Here is a 17695-nt window from a genome sequence, read left to right on the forward strand (position 1 = left end):
TTGTTTCAGGTAATTGACACAGAATAGAAATCCACAGTCCTGAGAACATGACACCAAGAACATCTTAGCTCATAAAAACAACCAACTAGCTTGTGGCATCTATTAATTGCAACATAAGCTTTCGAGGACTAGAGCCCACTTCCTCTGATCAAAAGCTTATGCCTCTGTTTGTCTTTAAGGTACCACAAGTCTCTTTGCTGCCTCAGCTTAACACAGCTGACCCCTGGATTCCGCCTCAGCATACTTTACCTTACTGAGAGAGAGAACAGATTGGGCTTGGTATTGCTCTTCCGTAAGAGGTAACTCCCGTCACTGCCATTGGAAAGAAGAAGAGCCTCTGCAGCATGCCGAGTAAGATTATCATGATACCATCTAACAAGACAGCAAAGTTCAAGATCTGTTAAATGCCCTGTTGACCATAGCAATCTATAGAGCAAAACTGGTGTCAGTTATGGGGAAATCCACAGATGTAGAATAAATCAATCTACAATCCAATTCCAATTCCACAACCTTTAATGGCAAACCAATAGCTTCACAAAAAAGGAAAAAAATAAAATATGGTATAAATACAGTGTAAGCACTAGTACTACATAATGTCGTAATAGTAAAAGACAACTCAGTGATCTTCAATCTATGCACAAGAACATTGCAATATATTTCTTTAGCATAATGAGTTCTCTCGCATCTATGGCTCTAGGTGTTTTACAATTCCACAGAAACACACGCACATACACAGGAAGTGGATGCAAGATAGGAAGGGGAAACTAGTCCACTTCCATCAGGGTAAAATTTAGTGTGTATCCAATAATGAGATTTCAGTGCCCTTGCCCATACGGCAAGTAGCAAAACCGGAATAAATTGTACAAACTAGCCAAAATTACAAATAAAATTATTTAAAATAAGATTCCAAGGCATGACCTGTAGGCATATAGTTCAAAAAATTCTTCATCTTCCTGGAGGAAAATGGAAATATAAACGTAATACAGTTTTAAAAATGCAAAGCGTGGGCGAATTATTATGTAACATCTCAGAAACCAGAGAAAGGACTAGATAGGACTCCCACTGGACAGCACTTGCAGTGCTGTAACCAACAGTTTGCCTTTCATATACAAAAGTGTCCCATCAGCTCTACCCTAAACTTCATCTCAACACACCTCTGTGTCTTGGAGCTACATCAGCCTCACACAAGAACACACAAGGAGCTGCCTTTTGCTGAATCAGACCCTTGGGTCCATTAAGGTCACTACTGTCTACCCAGTGGCTCTTCAGGATATCAGGCAGGGGTCTTTCACATCACTTACTAACTGGTCCTTTCAACTGGAGATGTCAGGGACTGAACCTGGGACCTTCTACATGCAAAGCAGAGACTCTTGCCACTGAACCACAGTCCCTCCCTATCGGAGTCTTAAATTTGGGCTGCAAGTATCCTCCCATCCTAGCCTTTATCTTCATCCATTGGTTTTATTGTGTTCCTCCAGTTGTCAACAAAGGGTCTTTGAATGTCTAAATCTTGGCAGCAAAACAAATAAACACATTTATCTGTGAAATGTGAGTTATTTGGTGCAGAATTAGACATTTTGCAGAGCCCACGGTACCCTCACAGAGCCCTAAATAGAAGATATATTTGGAACCTAATGCTGTTAATATGGAATAATAGTAAGATTACAAGCTGCTCCAAGAACCAGCAACAGAGCACACAGAAGAAGATCAAAAGATAGTGCCTAGCAACACCTGTTGCTCCAAACAAACTGATTAAGTACCAAAAAGAAAAGCCAGAACTAAAATGACTCAGGGCGTTTTAGCACTGACCTTACTCGGGAACGACGTCCCTCTTCACCGCGCAGCGTCTGCGCGGATTTCGCACTAATTGCTCCGCAGAACCCGGAAGAGCCACGGCTTTTGCGTCGCAAATGTAAACTGGTTTTTGGCGGTTTACATTTGCGACGCAAAAGCCGCGGCTCTTCCGGGTTCTGCGGAGCAATTAGTGCGAAATCCGCGCAGACGCTGCGCGGTGAAGAGGGACGTCGCTCCGGAATAAGGTCAGTGCGAAAACGACCTCAGTTTCATGATTATTAGCAACTGCGAAAATGCAGTAAGGCAAAACAAAGATGCATGAAGAAATATGCCGAATATCCATTAAAACTGGGTGAATGGGTATTCCTCAGGCCTATAAAGCAGAGATGTTCCACCAGGCATTTGGTTGAGGACAGCGAAGGTCTTATCCTTCTGGCACTCCCACCCCCTGTCCCCTACCGTGTGGCAGTGGTACTACTGGGAGTCTCTAGTACCAACTTTTTGGTTAATTCTTATGTTTTTATTGTTTTTAATTGTACGTGCTGTGAATTTACTGCCCTGAGCCCTGCCCTGGCAGGAGGAGGGCAATCTAAAATCTAATGAGAACCAGTTTGGTGTAGTGGTTAAGTGCACAGGCTCTTATCTGGGAGAACCGGGTTTGATTCCCCACTCCTCCACTTGCAGCTACTGGAATGGCCTTGGGTCAGCCACAGCTCTCATAGGAGTTGTCCTTGAAAGGGCAGCTTCTGTGAGAGCTCTCTCACCCCACCTACCTCACAGGCAATACTCCCTCTAAGCTGTGGAGTCTTGTGAGCAAAAATCCTACTTTGAGAGCTACTGGCATTAAAGTTGTGAGTTACTGCATAAACGAATTTGCTCGGGCCATTTTTCCTAAGTAAAGACAAAAATGTGTGAGTTGGAGGCTAAAAACCTGTGAGCTAGCTCGAACTAACTCAGCTTAGAGGGAAAACTGCTCACAGGGTGTCTGTTGTGGGGGAAGAAGATAAAGGAGATTGTAAGCCGCTCTGAGGCTCTGATTCAGAAAGGCTGGGTATAAATCTGCAATCTTCTTCTAATGAAATAAATAATATCCAAGCCTACATATGCTTAAGAAGTAAGTCTTACTGTATTCAAGGGGACTTATTTCCAAGTAAATTTTTAAAAAGTAAAAAAAAAAGTATTTTTCCTGTTTGGTTTATTAATTTAAATACATCCAACTGATTCATAGATGGGTGCCAATGGCAAGCCATTCAGGCAAAAAATAGCAACAGCAGTCTCCAAAACTATGTACACATTAAACAAAGATACCATCCAAAATAAAAGGCAGCATCCTAAAAAGAAACAGGGCCAGACCTGACCAGTTCTCCCAGGCCCCATTCCAAAGGTCAGCATTCTTCCCAGGACAAATCAACCATGAAATGCCTTCAGCAGCATGTTTTTTAATTATATTTGGCATGACAGAGACTACTGTGATCGCTTCTAGAGAAGCACAGCCCAGTCAAAGGGGGAGCTCTCTCTCTCTCTCTCTCTCGCATGTAGGGTTGCCAGCCGCCCCCGCCCCCCAGCCACCAGCGGGAGATTGGGGGGTAGGGTTGCCAGCTCCAGATTGGGGAACTCCTGGAGATTAAGAGCAGACCTGGGGGGGGGGGGTTGTGGTACAGGGACCTCAGTGGGGTACAATGCCATAGAGCCCACCCTCCAAAGCATCCTTTTTCTCTAGGGGAATTGATCTCTGTAGTCTGGAGAGGAGCTCTAATTCCTGGGGGTCCCCAGGTCCCATCTGGAGACTGGCATTCTGAGTTGCATGTCAGTTCCTAAAACACACCTGCACTCTTTAAATCATAAAAAAGTACATGTTGATAAGGACAGCACAATAAAGATCTTTGCAGTCAGAAGTTCCTAAGAAAAGAACATGCAGAACTGTACTAAAAGCTCTAGGGAAGCCACTCCTTTTGGCAAGAAGCAGAATCATCATAAGCCATGATTTGAAGTTTTCAAATAGTAAAATGTTCAGTGCTTGGCAGACAGGACACTATGAGATAAGGCAGTCTTTCTACTACTTCAATAGGGTTGCCAGCTCCAGGCTGGAAATTCTTCGAGATTTGCGGAGTACACCCTGGGGAAGGGATGGACCACTGCAATGCCCAGGACTTTTTTTGTATCAGGAACTCCTTTGCATACTAGGCTACACTCCTCTGATGTAGCTTACAGGGCTCTTGGTACAGGGCATACTGTAAGCTCTTGGAGGATTGGCTATATCAGAGGGGTGTGGTCTGATATGCAAAGGAGTTCCTGCTACAAAAAAACCCCTGAGTGCACCCTCCAAAGCAGCCATTTTCTCCAGAGGAAGTGATAGTATGCAGATAGTTGCAATTCCATGGGATCTGCAAGCCCCACCTGGAGACTGGCAACCCAGATGTTTAGGAATGGAAAGAGATGGGGAGCCAGTGGAAATCTTTCAGCACAGGGATGACAAGATCCCTGTTCCAGCCTTCTAACATCAATCCGGCTGCCATACTTGGGGCCAGCTTTTGGACTGTCTTCAAAAGCAATCCCATAGAGTGAGTGCAGTCATCACACATAAATGTGTCCAGAACAAAGATCCCTGTGGCCCAAGGCATGGTTTTCAAGGACCAGCCATAGCCAGAGTATCAAATGAAGCAGACAAAAGGCTATACAGTAGGCCAAGATTTAAAGGGAGAACATGAGAACATAAGAGAAGCCATGTTGAATCAGGCCAATGGCCCATCCAATCCAATCCTCTGTGTCACACGGTGGCCAAAAAAACCAGGTGCCATCAGGAGGTTCATCAGTGTGGCCAGGACACTAGAAGCCATCCCACTGTGCACAAACAGTCAAGGAAAAGAAGAAACACTGTTTTATCAATATTGCTAACTCTGGTCTGTTCAGAACAGGTGTTTCACCTCAGGACACATACACCAGCTAGGATCCTCTACCTAACCAGGGATGCAAGGACTATATAGTCTACCTCAACAGTTGCTGGCAGTGTCTCCCAAACAGGGGGCACAGGGAAGTATGCACAATAATAATAATAATAATAATAATAATAATAAATTTTATTTCTATCCCGCCCTCCCCACCTCAGCAGGCTCAGGGCGGCTAACAACATTTTATAAAAACATACAATAATAATAATAAAACCTTTAAGTTTAACAATATAAAACATCAACAATAAACTTAATAACATTAAAAACCAGTTCAATAAATACAGTTATTCTGCGGTATAGTTCTTCAACCGCATTGGCGGTTGAAGAACTATAAAGAACAATGTATAAAGGGTTATGATAGCAGAATGTCACAGCGATATCTTGCCAGTGTATAACCCCACATGCAAATGGGGGAAAACAGGGAGCATAGACAGCCACATTTCTGAGTGACTACAAGCTCCCAGTCATGACTAATGCTGGTCAAATAGTGATTGACCCCCTTTTTTCTTCTAGGATCAGAACCCCATGGAGAAGCACAAACAGAAACTGCAAAGAGAGGTCTAATGCAAATTCCTTGAAGCGATGGGTAAGTATTGGTTCCATGACTATAACTATGGCCTCTTCCTTTCTCCAGGCTCACAGTCTCCCTGTTCACTGCTGGTGTGTGATAAACATTCCTATATTTCAGGCTTCAGATAAATCTGACACACCATAGAGAAAGTGGGAAGATAGTCTAGATCAGGGGTCCCCAACATGGTGCCCATGGGCACCACAGCACATGCCGATATGTTTCCTGGGACCCACCAAGTGTTTTTAGAAAGTGGCCCGGGCTAGGTAAGCTTTTGCCCACGAAGGCTTCTGATTGACTACTGAGGATTTGATTGGCTATGCAGATATTTTTAAAAATTTTGCTTTGACAGCAGCTGCCCCCACCACATAAGGATCTTCACCATGTAACCTGAAGGTAAGCTGTGGCAGCCATTATGTGGCTGGCTCCACCTCCTACAGCACCTATTTTGTGACAGTCATTTTGTGGATGTGCCCACTATGCTGTATCAGCATTCCAGAGGTGCCCACAGGCTTAAAAGAGTCAGGGAACCCTGGCCTAGATCTTGTTCATCATAACACAGTAAGAAAGCCTTAATGATGCTCACGTAGCAGGCTTTTGTGGGGTAAATTCTACAATTATGAGGGCCTTCTAGTTTGTGTGGGGGATAGCTATCCTGAATGATGTTTTGCATATCTTTTAGCTTATTTCAATTTGATAACCACTTTGAACATATTTTGTAATGGAAGAGATTCCAAAAAATATATAAATAAAAGAATTCATGTTGAGGTGGAAAAGGTATTATCTGTGTTTGCCATTATAAGTAGAGATGTGCACAAACTGACTTACGAACCAAAGTTTGTGACAAACTAGGCTGATTTGTTGTATTGTTTGCGAACTGTCCACAAACCACCATGTTTTTTGTGGCAGTTCATTTGATTCATAGTTCTCTTTAAATCCTTCCCTTCACTTGTTGAGGCATGCCACCGCAGCAGCAAAACTGGTCTCTTTAAATGCCTTCCCTTCACTCACTAAGTTGCACCACTGTGGCAGCACGTCTCAATGAGTGAAAGGAAGGCATTTACATTCTCTGCCCCCTTTGCAGAAGTTCACCCCAACTCATGAACCACCGAAGCATGAACCGGTTTGGAAAACCAACAAGTTCATGGGGGTTTGTGAAACATGGTTTGTGGTTTCTCACAAACCATGACGTACTTCCATTTTCTTGATTTGTGCCCATGCCTAATTATGGGCACAGTAGTACACTCAAATCCTTGCCTGAGGTCAATGACCTTTCTGCCATTTTACGTTCAATCCAATTGGGGAGAAGAGGGTTACCACAGAAGAATAATTAAGCCCTCAATAATACCATTTTGCCATTGTTTTACTGCTTCACAGGAAACTTGTTAAACCCAATAAGAGCCTATTGAAGTTTTGAAAATGATTTGAAAGATTTCCTCTTTTGAGCACTTTGCCAAGCCAAGACTGTTTTCAGTCCACTGGACAAGTATATATTTCTGATAGAAAAATTAAGACCAAAAGCAGTTGAGCAAATCAATGATTAGTCATGCTATTTTGTCACTGGAAGTTTCTTACTGCTTCTCAAGAAAGTTGTTGAGTCCAAGATTATGATGTCACTGAGGCTTCTAACATGTTTCTTAGTTTCCTCATTTCCTATGCTAGCAAAGTGTCCAGAGAAGATTTTAAAATATCAGTTAGTCACCTCAGTTCACTGTCTAAGTGGATATATTGGCACTTTTAAAAAAGTTTAAAGTTTCACAAAATATTGGCCAGTCAGGATGACACTGAAGAGCGCAAACATCAGACATGGTTTCCATTTTTTCCAGGGAGAATGTAAATTAAACTGCGTTTTGGGAGATGGAAGAAAGTCAGAGCTATCTTGTCAATGTTTTCTGGTGAGCCAGGACAATATGTATGACTTAGGATTGCTAGGTCCAACAAGAAATATCTGGGAACTTTGGGGGTGGAGCCGGGAGCAAGGGTGTGACAAGCAGGACTGAACTCTGAAGGGAGTTCTGGCAATCACAGTTAAAAGGACCTTTAAAATGCCTTCCCTCCATTGGAAATAATGAAATATACGGGAACCTTCTTTGGGGGCTCATGGAACTGGACCCCCCCCCCCCAGTCCAATCTTTTTGAAACTCTAGGGATTTGGAGGGAAGAGGCACCAGATGCACTGCTGAAAATTTAGTGTCTCTACTTCAAAAAATCACACAGTTGTTCTAGCTGACACACTCTCAGCTCACATCCAAATCTTCCTCACACACACTCACATGATCATATGCTATCCCTTTCTTTACTCTTTAATACATGCCTATCAACAAAGCAGCCCCGTGGCTCAGAGGAGTAAAGCTGCAGTACTGCAGTCTGAACTTTCTGCTGACGACCTGAGTTCAATCCCGGTGGAAGCTGGATTCAAGTAGCCAGCTCAAGGTTAGCCTTCCATCCTTCTGAGGTCAGTAAAATGAGTACCCAGCTTGCTGGGGGGGAAATGTAGATGACTGGGGAAGGCAATGGCAAACCACCCCATAAAAAGTCTGCTGTGAAAATGCCGTGATGCGGAAATGACTAGTGCTTGCACAGGGGACTACCTTTTTTTATTAACAAAGTGCGGCCTCTGTGTCCTTCATCCCCTCCCCCCAGTCACCCTCTTTCATAACAGCACTTTTATAATCTCTCTGTGCTAGTCAGGAAATTGAACAAGGCCTGCAAATGGGGGGGTAGTTTCTGCTCAACATATAATCAAGTCAGCTTGTCACTGGATGATGACAATGAGAATACTGTTCATTATTTTCAAATGCTGAACCCTTCAGTTTATACAGCTGAAAGCACAGTGGAAGACCATAAAGTAGATTTCTATGTGGAAAGTCCCTACAAAAGTTGGACATAGAAATAATTTTCCTTTGAATCATTTTCTGGTCAACCAAAACCAAGAGTGTCATTTAAAACAAAACAAAACTTCTGAATAGTATCCTTGTCTAAGTCACAGACATTTATTTACTTTGTCTTAACATGAAGGCCTTTCCACTAGAAGACACATGATTACTGTTTGATAGATTTAAAACCCCTCTTTTCCCCCTTAGTGGAAACCCATTAAGCGGCTCACAAACATAATTCTCCCCTACTCTGTTTTATTGTCACAACTGCATCAGGTAGGTTAGGCTGAGCATCTGTGACTGGTCCATGGTCACTAGCAATCTTCCATGCCAGAGTAGATGTTTGAACCTGGCGTCCAAGATCCTAGTCCGACATTCCACCCATTATTCCATGCTGGCTCAGGCTAGCCTTTGATGGGTAGGGAATGCTTTTTCAAATGGAGGAGCATTCAAACCCCTACTTGCAGTCTGAAGCAGTTTAGTCCAAGTACAGTTTTACCACTTTTTAATGTAGGTCTTAAGGTATAGGCTATCCATAGCCTATGCAGATTTTCCACCTGGTTGTATGGCAGATGTGGTAACCCAGGTTCTGGACCTGTGGTAGAATCCACATAAAGGAAATAATACTGCTGATGACTAACTCCTCCCTTCCACCTAGGCTTGTCATTTTCCTGCTAAAGGCATGGGATATCCCGCTCCCCACAGGCCCTTCCTGCTATGGCCCAGCTGGGCAGTGGGAGAAAAATAATGGTATAATGGGAGGGTGTGATTTCCAGTGTCCTAATCCACTGATGTCACTTCCTGTGCAATGGAAGTGGTGTCAGTGTGTGGTGGTGATGCTTTAGCAATTGGCCAAAGCTGTATGATTTGCCATAGAGTTCTTGATAGAGCTTCACCAATGGTACACTCATGTAACCTTCAGTGGCACAGGAAATGATGTCATCATGATTCTAACAACATCATTGCATTGCCATCAAGGACTCCCAATTCCAGCAGGTTACCAGGGTCATGCTGGCAACCCTACTTCTAATTGCACCTCAGAACTACTGGTACCTATAATTGCAGCTTAGTGCTAAGGCAAGTCTTAAGAGCTACAGGAAATCACAGAAAGGATATAGAGAAGGTCTATGGAGAACCTGTAGAGAATTACAACAAAATGGCTTCATTTAAATGTCATTTCACAGATCTCCAGACCATGGCCTAGAGATGAGGAATTGCTTGAATATTCCATCCCCTCCCTTCCTCATCTCCTCTTGTGCTCAAATCCTCCATTTCTTTCTGTGGTTTTAGAATTAAACCTTCTTCAGGGCTATGATGAGAGCTAACTAGGATTGCTTCCAAACAATATGAAATTGTTAGAAAGGGAATTGCAAACCCTGTTCTCAAGAGTCAGAACTAACCACAGTCATTGGCACCACATGCAGATATAGCACTAAATTATGGAGACAATAAACCATCAAAGGCACGTGGGAATTAATCTGTGATAGTGAAAGAGAGAGTCCAAGGGGAAATGGAGGGTGAGGTCCCATTACGGCACATTCTTCATTCCCATATAGTGATTGAGATGATGTCATGGATAGGAGAGTAGGAAATGCAATGCCTTAAATATAGTCAATGACAACATGACACATAGGGTGTTTTCGCACTCACGTTTTACTGGCGCCACGACCCTCCTCACGCCGGCGGATCTGCAGTGATTTCGCACTAGAAGCGCCGGCGCAGCCCATTGCGCCGGCTACTTCCGTCGCTAAGCCAGCGCAAACGTTTTCCTGCATCTTTGCGATTTCCGTTTGCGCTGGCTTAGCGACGGAAGTAGCCGGCGCTTCTGGGTGCGCCGGCGCTTCTGGTGCGAAATCCATGCAGATTCGCCGGCGTCAGGAGGATGGTCGCGCCAGTAAAAGGTAAGTGCGAAAACACCCTAAGTCTTTAATAACAATCACTTCTATCAATTGCTGCTGGGGATCAAATGGTCTTGTTCCACATCTGAAGCAACTGCTGTAGGGAACCTGGGTTCTTCTAACAATGGATCGCCATTTTTCAACAATTGGGGGAAAGTGATTGGTACTGCCTAGAGTTTTGTGGTTGAGTGAGTGATATCACAAGATTTAGTGGTGTCAAGACATTCTTCTCTTCCCCCATGTCCATTCTGTTTTGTAAACTTAAAAAAAATATTTTTGGGCCAGGTGGGGAGGTGTTCAAATGTATTTTCTTTTCAAACTGAGCCCTCTCCACTGTACTGCTCCAGCACAGGAGAGTTCTCGAAGGATTTCAGAAGTGTACCAAGGGTTGCCAACTCCAGGTTGGAAAATTCCCGATGGTTCCGGTATGGAGCTTGGGAAGGTTGGGCTTGGGCAGGGTCCATAGAATCAACCCTCCAAAACAGCCCTTTCTCTCCAGGGTTAGTGGTCTCTGTAGTATGGAGATCCGTTGTAATTTCCAGGCCTCACCTGGAGGTTGGCAACCCTGTATACCCTCCCCAGAAGACACCATAAAGTCTTGCCTCTCCCCTGCAACAACCTCTCACCATTATAAATTTGTCCCACGTTCTACTGCGGGCCTTGTGAGTCCTCATTTCCAGCACTGTCAAACACAACCTTGTAGATTAAAAGTAGGAGAAGCAGAAAACACCTTTCCCCCCATATACGCAGACATCTATCGCCACCCAGTTTACCCCACAATATTATCTACTAGTAGGGTTGCCAATGTCAGGTGAAGGCTGGAGATCTCCTGGAATTACAACTTGTCTCCAGGTTACACAGATCGGTTCCCCTGGAGAAAATGGCTACTTTGAGAGGTAGAATTCATAGCATTATACCTCACTGAGGTCCCTCCCCCTCCCCAAACCCCACTGGCCCCAGGCTATACCCCTAAAATCTCCAGGTATTTCCCAACCCAGAGCTGGCAACCCTATGTACTTGTGCTGGGTCTGAACTAGCACCAAGGAAACAAAAGCTTGGGGCTTGGAATGTTCATAATCAGGAATTCCCCTGCTGTTGTTATCTGTAAGCCATGTTTCACATCTCCCAGAACTCTCTGGGGAATAGGAGAGGACTCCTCAGTCCACTTGCAGACTCGCAGCTACTTTTCTTACCCTAGGTTCTGGAGCTCCTCTTCTATATCACTGTGCCCCAAGCAGTGATCCTCCTTGTAGCTCATCCTCCCTCTTTCTTCCAGCTCGGCTAAGCCCATCCGCAACACCTGCTGCTCCTTTTCAGGGTACCACTAGCTCCAGGAAGCAAGAGACGGAAGCTGGGAAATGGATTGACAGTCCTTTGCTTTGGCTTCTTCTGTTAACAGCAAGGGGGAAGCTCCATCGCACCAGCAAGTTGTCGTTGCTTCTGCTGCTGTTCAGAGTGAATGAGGAAGTGAAAGTGAGTCCCTCCCTGCCTTCACCGAAGTACCCTCCCTTGCCTCTCCGGTTCAGGCAGAAGGGGGATGGCCTTCTGGAGAATGTAGCCCGGGCTGTTCCACCTCTCTGGAGGTCCTGCACTACAATGCACAGCTATGCTCATAAGGAACAGGCGTTGATTGCTCCAATGCTTGTGTTTGTGGGTGTGCATACATGTGTGAAGGATCCTCAGGCAAGTAACTGTTACAGCAAAATAAATAAAAATGAAATTTAAGAAATGGGAGTCGAGTGTAGGTTATTAATTTGTAAGGTCATTATAAATCAGAAGGAACTTGACAGGCACTTAACACACAACACAGTGGCACCTTAAAGACTTACCACACTTATTAAAGCATAAAGCTTTTGTGCGTTAGAGCTCACTTCTTCAGATGCATGGGAGTTTAAATCTGTCAAGGCCCATTTGCACAACAGGGAGGGAGGATGTTACAAAGTAAGGCAGGAAGATTTTGCATTTTGACATTCCATGATAAAGGCATTTATATTGGTACATATACATTTGTTCTTCGGAACATATACGATTGTGCAATAAAAAGGCAACCTGAGAATTCCTGGTGTGTTAAAAGTGTCAACCTACATTTTCTAAAATTTCAGGATTATACAGCAAAGTAATTACCCACCTGCATCATCACGTACCAGGAGCTCTCTCCAAGTTCCTTCAATGCACATTTCAGACTGTCCAAGTCCTGATTGTTTGGTGTGGTGGTTAAGTGCGCGGACTCTTATCTGGGAGAACTGAATTTGATTCCCCACTCCTCCACTTGCACCTGCTAGCATGGCCTTGGGTCAGCCATAGCTCTGGCAGAGGTTGTCCTTGAAAGGGCAGCTGCTGTGAGAGCCCTCTCCAGCCCCATCCACCTCACAGGGTGTCTGTTGTGGGGGAGGAAGGTAAAGGAGGTTGTGAGCCGCTCAGAGACTCTTCGGAGTGGAGGGCGGGATATAAATCCAATATCTTCCTCTTCTTCTTCTAAATGTTATGTTACTTGAACCCTCAGTTGGAGGACCAGCATTAAGCCATCTCATGGATATTTGAATGCTCAGGGAAAACTGTGTTCAAATTCCTGCACAGCTGTACTGTTCATTGAGTAGCATTGGAACAGTTGCAGTCTCCAAACATAATCTCCTTCATAGGTTTGTGGTGAGAGTAAAAAGAGACAACCCCAAAGCATAACAGTCTGAGCACCTTAGGAAAAGGATGGGAAACGTGTGTCATGAACTGTTTTTCCAAGGTTCTGTGTTTTTCTTGTAGGGCCATCTGGACTTCTGAGTGAAGCAGCTTTCAGAATGCTAACAGACACATGGGGAGGACTGAACAAGAAACAAACTGTGTGGCTCAGAAAAAATAGCCACAGCACAAGCCTTCCATGCAGATTGGTGCCTCTTCCTTGAAGTAACTTCCCCCTCCATCCACTTCCAGTTAGCACTTTTGTTTTCTTACCCAGCCATGGAGAAGAAAACAAAGCGAATGGCTTTCATGTGTCTCTCAGTGAACACAGTTCTCTCTGGCACTCTTCTCCCTATTGGTCTGGCCTGGCACTGTTTCGACAGTGTCATTTGAGCACAGCCTGTCTCTCGATCTGCCGATTCCTTACTTCACCTCCTGCCTTGGCTTTCGGTTCAGGTTTTGACCTTAGCTCTTCTCCTTCTGTGGTTCTGCTGCTTCACCACTGCTTCTCTTTCTATGCTCTTTGAGGGGTGGGTCTGGGTGCGGGTGTTGTTATGTGCTACTTTCTTCTGAGAACAGCAAGATCTTCCAGAGGCAGTGCTCACCTGGGCCAGTTGCTTTTGGAGGAGAGAGTACATGAGAATGATAATAACCAGTAATGCTTGCTTTATTTACAAATAAGCAAGTAGAACACAGATGAAGGCAGTAAGGCACTCTGTGTCACTCCATATCAGATCCCCAGAGACAGAGATCCTGCAGCCTCAAGGCACTTTAGTCAGCTGCCTGCTGTATCTGTATGCTTGTCTCCCAATTTTGAGTCCAGTGGCACCTTTAAGACCAACAAAAGAGAGCTTGTTTGGTGTAGTGGGTAAGTGTACAGGCTTTTTTCTGGGAGAACTGGGTTTGATTCCCCGCTCCTCCACATGCACCTGCTGATGTGACCTTGAGTCAGTCACAAGTTTTCACAGAGCTGTTCTACACAAAAGCAGTTTCTGTCAGAACTCTCTCAGCTCCACCTATCTCACAGGGTATCTGTTGTGGGGAGGGGAAGGGAAAGGAGATGCTCTGAGACTCCTTCGGGTAGTAAAGGGCAGGATATAAATCCAATATTTTCTCCTTCTATTCAAGGTATGAGCTTTTATGTATAGGCATACTTCTTCAGATACATAGAAATGGAAATTAACAGTTTTATATATATTGTTATTGGTCTTGAAGGTGCCACTGGACTCAAAATCCGTTCTACTGCTTCAGGCCAACATGGCTGCCCACCTGGAACTATCTGCTTGTCTCCCAGACCGATTTAGCACTAGACTTGTTCCGGGTGGCTTGCCCTTTTGACCCCAGCCCTTCTCTCCATTTTTGCACAAGTTGCTACAGAGCTGTGAGTTGGTGCGCTGCTTTCCCACAGCAAGTGAGATCCCCTAACAAGCGGTTTCTGCTTGCCAGGGAAAAGTGGTGCGCCAACTCATAGCTCTGCAGCAGCTTATGCAAAAATGGAGAGAAGTGCTGGGGGCAAAAGGGCTCTCCACCCGGAACAAGCCCTAGTGCAAAACTGGCCTGTCTCTTCTAGCTTCAAACAAACTGCAATTTCCAAACATACAGAGGCACCTGCTTGCTCCCTTCAACTGCAATGCAGCCACTCTAACTTAGATGGACATTTACTTTCACACACTAAACAGTGCACTTTCAACCCACTTTTAAAGCACTTTGCAACTGGATTTCATTATGTGAAATGACAAAATCCAGTGCAAACATTTGCTAAAGTGCTCTGAAAATACATTATTCAGTATATGTGAAAGTTCAATAGAGCCATTTTCTCATGAAGTATGTTTGCACCTAGGTATATGTCTTTATCTGGTGTATCTATGACTTTTCATGATGATGGCAACAGAGAATGTGAATGGCCTTGATTAGAGTTCAAAATGTGCATCATCCAGAATGGGGAAGTTTGGAAACATCTCTGCTGGCTGCGTAACACCCAATTTGGGTTTCAGAATCAAACAAAAATCCAGTGTCATCTTCAAGACTGACAAAATATATTTCAGCATGAAGCTCCATGAGTCCATTTCATCAGATGCCAGTGTGGCGTAGTGGTTCAGAGTGTCGGACCAGTATTTGGGAGACCCAAGTTCAAATCCCCATTCATGCCATGGAAACTTGCTGGGTGACCTTGAGCCAGTCACACACTCTCAACCTCACCTCCTCACAGGGTTGTTGTGAGGGTAAAATGGAGGAGAGGGGAATGGTGTAAGATGCTTTGAGTCCCCATTGGGAGGAAAGGCAGGGTACAAATGAATTAAATAAATAATGCACTGAGCTTCAGAAAGATCTGTATTTCATTTATTAATCCCTCAAAATAGTTCAAAGCAGCTGACTAAATAAAATATAACAGAATTAAGCAGTAATTTGTTGTTGTTCAGTTGCACAGTCGAGTCCGACTCTTTGCGACCCCATGGACAAAGGCACGCCAGGCCCTCCTGTCTTCCACCATCCTCTGAAGTCTGCTCAAATTCGCGTTTGTTACATCAGTAATACTGTCCAGCCATCTCATCTTTTGCCATCCCCTTCTTCTTTTGCCTTCTGTCTTTCCTAGCATCAGGATCTTCTCCAGGGAGTGCTCCCTTCTCATTTGGTGGCGAAAGTATTTGAGCTTCAGCATCTGACCTTCCAGTGAACAGTCTGGGTTGATTTCCCTTAGGACTGACTGATTTGATCTTCTTGCAGTCCAAGGGACTCTCAAGAGTCTTCTCCAGCACCACATCTCAAAAGCATCTATTCTTCTGTGCTCAGCCTTCCTTATGGTCTAGCTCTCACAGCCATACATTACTACTGGAAATACCATCACTTTGACTATACGAACTTTTGTTGGCAGGGTGATGTCTCTACATTTTATTATACTGCCCAGGTTCGCCATAGCTGTCCTCCAAAGGAGCAAACGTCTTTTAATTTCATGGCTACAGTCATCATCGCAGTGATCTTGGATCCCAGAAATGTGAAGTCTGTCTCTACTTCCATGTCTTCCCCTTCTATTTGCCAAGGTGTGATGGGGCCAGATGCCATGATCTTAGTTTTTTTGATGTTGAGTTTCAAGCCTACTTTTGTGTTCACCCTCAACAAGAGGTTTTTTAGGTCCTCCTCACTTTCTGTCATTAGAGTAGTGTCATCTGCATATCTGAGGTTGTTGATGTTTTTCCCGGCAATCTTAATTCTGGCTTGTGCTTCATCCAGGCCAACATTCTGCATAATGTACTCTGCATATAAATTAAATAAGCAGGGTGACAATATACATCCTTATCGAACCCCCTTTCCTATTCTAAACCAATCAGTTGCTCCATATCCCGTTCTGACAGTTGCTTCTTGACCCTTATACAGGTTTCTCAGGTGACATGTGAGGTGGCCTGGTATTCACATCTCTTTAAGGACTTGCCACAGTATGTTGTGAACGACACAATCAAAGGCTTTAGCATAGTCAATGAAGCAGAAATAAATGTTTTTCTGATACTCCAGTGCTTTCTCCATAATCCATCGAATGTTGGCAATTTGATCTCTAGTTCCTCTACCTCTCCGAAACCCAGCTTGAACTTCTGGTAGTTCCCAATCTACTGCTGAAGCCTAGCTTGTAGGATCTTTAACATGACCTTGCTGGCATGTGAAATGAGTGCAATGGTGCTATAGTTTGAACATTCCTTGGCATTACCCTTCTTTGGGATTGGATTATAAACTGATCATTTCCAATCCTGTGGCCACTGTTGTGTAAACTAGGGTTTTAGCAATTTCCATTTGAGACGCAAAAGGTCCGGCACTTTCTGATTCCGCGGAGCAGTTGGTGGGAAATCCGAGCAGACACTGCGCGATGAGGAGGGACTTCGCTCCTCGGTAAGCTGTGTGGGAAATCGCCCAATGTGTGCATCACTTTAACAGCATCATCTTTTAGGTCTTTGAATAGCTCAACTGGGATACCATCATCTTCGCTCGCTTTGATGTTAGTAATGCTTTCTAAAGTCCATTTGACTCCACACTCCAGGATGTTTGGCTCAAGGTCAGTGATTTCACTGTCATGGTTGTCCGGGACATTGAGATCCTTCTTGTATAATTCTTCTGTGTATTCTTGCCACCTCTTCCTGATCTCTTCTGCTTCTGTTAGGTCCCTACCATTTTTGTCCTTTATCATGGCCATCTTTGCACGAAACGTTCCCTTGATTTTTCCAATTTTCTTGAATAGATCTCTTGTCCTTCCCATTCTATTATTTTCCTCTATTGCTTTGCATTGTTCTTTCAGGAAGGCCTCCTTATCTCTCCTTGCTGTTCTCTGGAAATCTGCATTCAATTGGGTGAATTTTTCCTTTTCACCTTTGCCTTTCACTTTCCTTCTTTCCTCAGCTATTTGTAAAGCCTCATCAGACAGCCACTTTGCTTTCTTGCATTTCTTTTTCTTTGGGATGGTGCTGATTGCTGCCTTCTGTACAATGTCACGAACCTCTGTCTATAGTTCTTCCGGCACTCTGTCTATATATAGCTAAACTAATACCAGCAGAAAAAGTGACACTAGAACAAACGGGGTGGGGGGAACCACTCAGGAATAACTGCCAGCTGGGTGCCAACTCCAGCTTGGGAAATTCCTAGAGATTTGGAGCAATACCTGAAGAAGGTAGAGCTGGGAGGGGGAAGGGTCTTAGTGAGGATATGGTGCCATTTTGTTGCCTTCTAAGCTGCCATTTCTTCCAGGGCAACTGGTTTCTGTTGTTTGGAGATCAGCTGGAATTCTCAGAGAACTCCATCCCCCCTTTTGAAGCTGATAAATTTAAGAATCATTCAAAAGCACTACTGGTGTGTCTTCACCTAGCAAAATCTCAGGCAGGTGCTTGTCCCAGAGATGTCACACCATTGCTGAGAAGGCCCTAACTCTGGTCACCATTTACCTCACCTCTGCTGGTAGAA

At 44.3% G+C, this 17695-nt stretch overlaps 1 protein-coding gene across 1 annotated transcript in view; it reads right to left on the reverse strand.

Annotated features, from left to right (window-relative positions):
* DAPP1 (dual adaptor of phosphotyrosine and 3-phosphoinositides 1) overlaps positions 1–11535 on the reverse strand; it is a 35053-nt gene extending 23518 nt beyond the window's left edge. The window contains exons 1-2 of the mRNA XM_060247344.1: positions 11278–11535; positions 250–372 (exon numbers count right to left, since the gene is read on the reverse strand). Coding sequence (XP_060103327.1) covers positions 250–372; positions 11278–11375 — 221 coding nt within the window. The 5' untranslated portion in view covers positions 11376–11535. The remainder of the gene's footprint in view (positions 1–249; positions 373–11277) is intronic.
* Between the last annotated feature and the right edge of the window lie 6160 nt (positions 11536–17695).

The sequence above is a fragment of the Heteronotia binoei genome, chromosome 9 (genome assembly GCF_032191835.1).
Source record: "Heteronotia binoei isolate CCM8104 ecotype False Entrance Well chromosome 9, APGP_CSIRO_Hbin_v1, whole genome shotgun sequence".
NCBI classification, from domain to species: domain Eukaryota; kingdom Metazoa; phylum Chordata; class Lepidosauria; order Squamata; family Gekkonidae; genus Heteronotia; species Heteronotia binoei.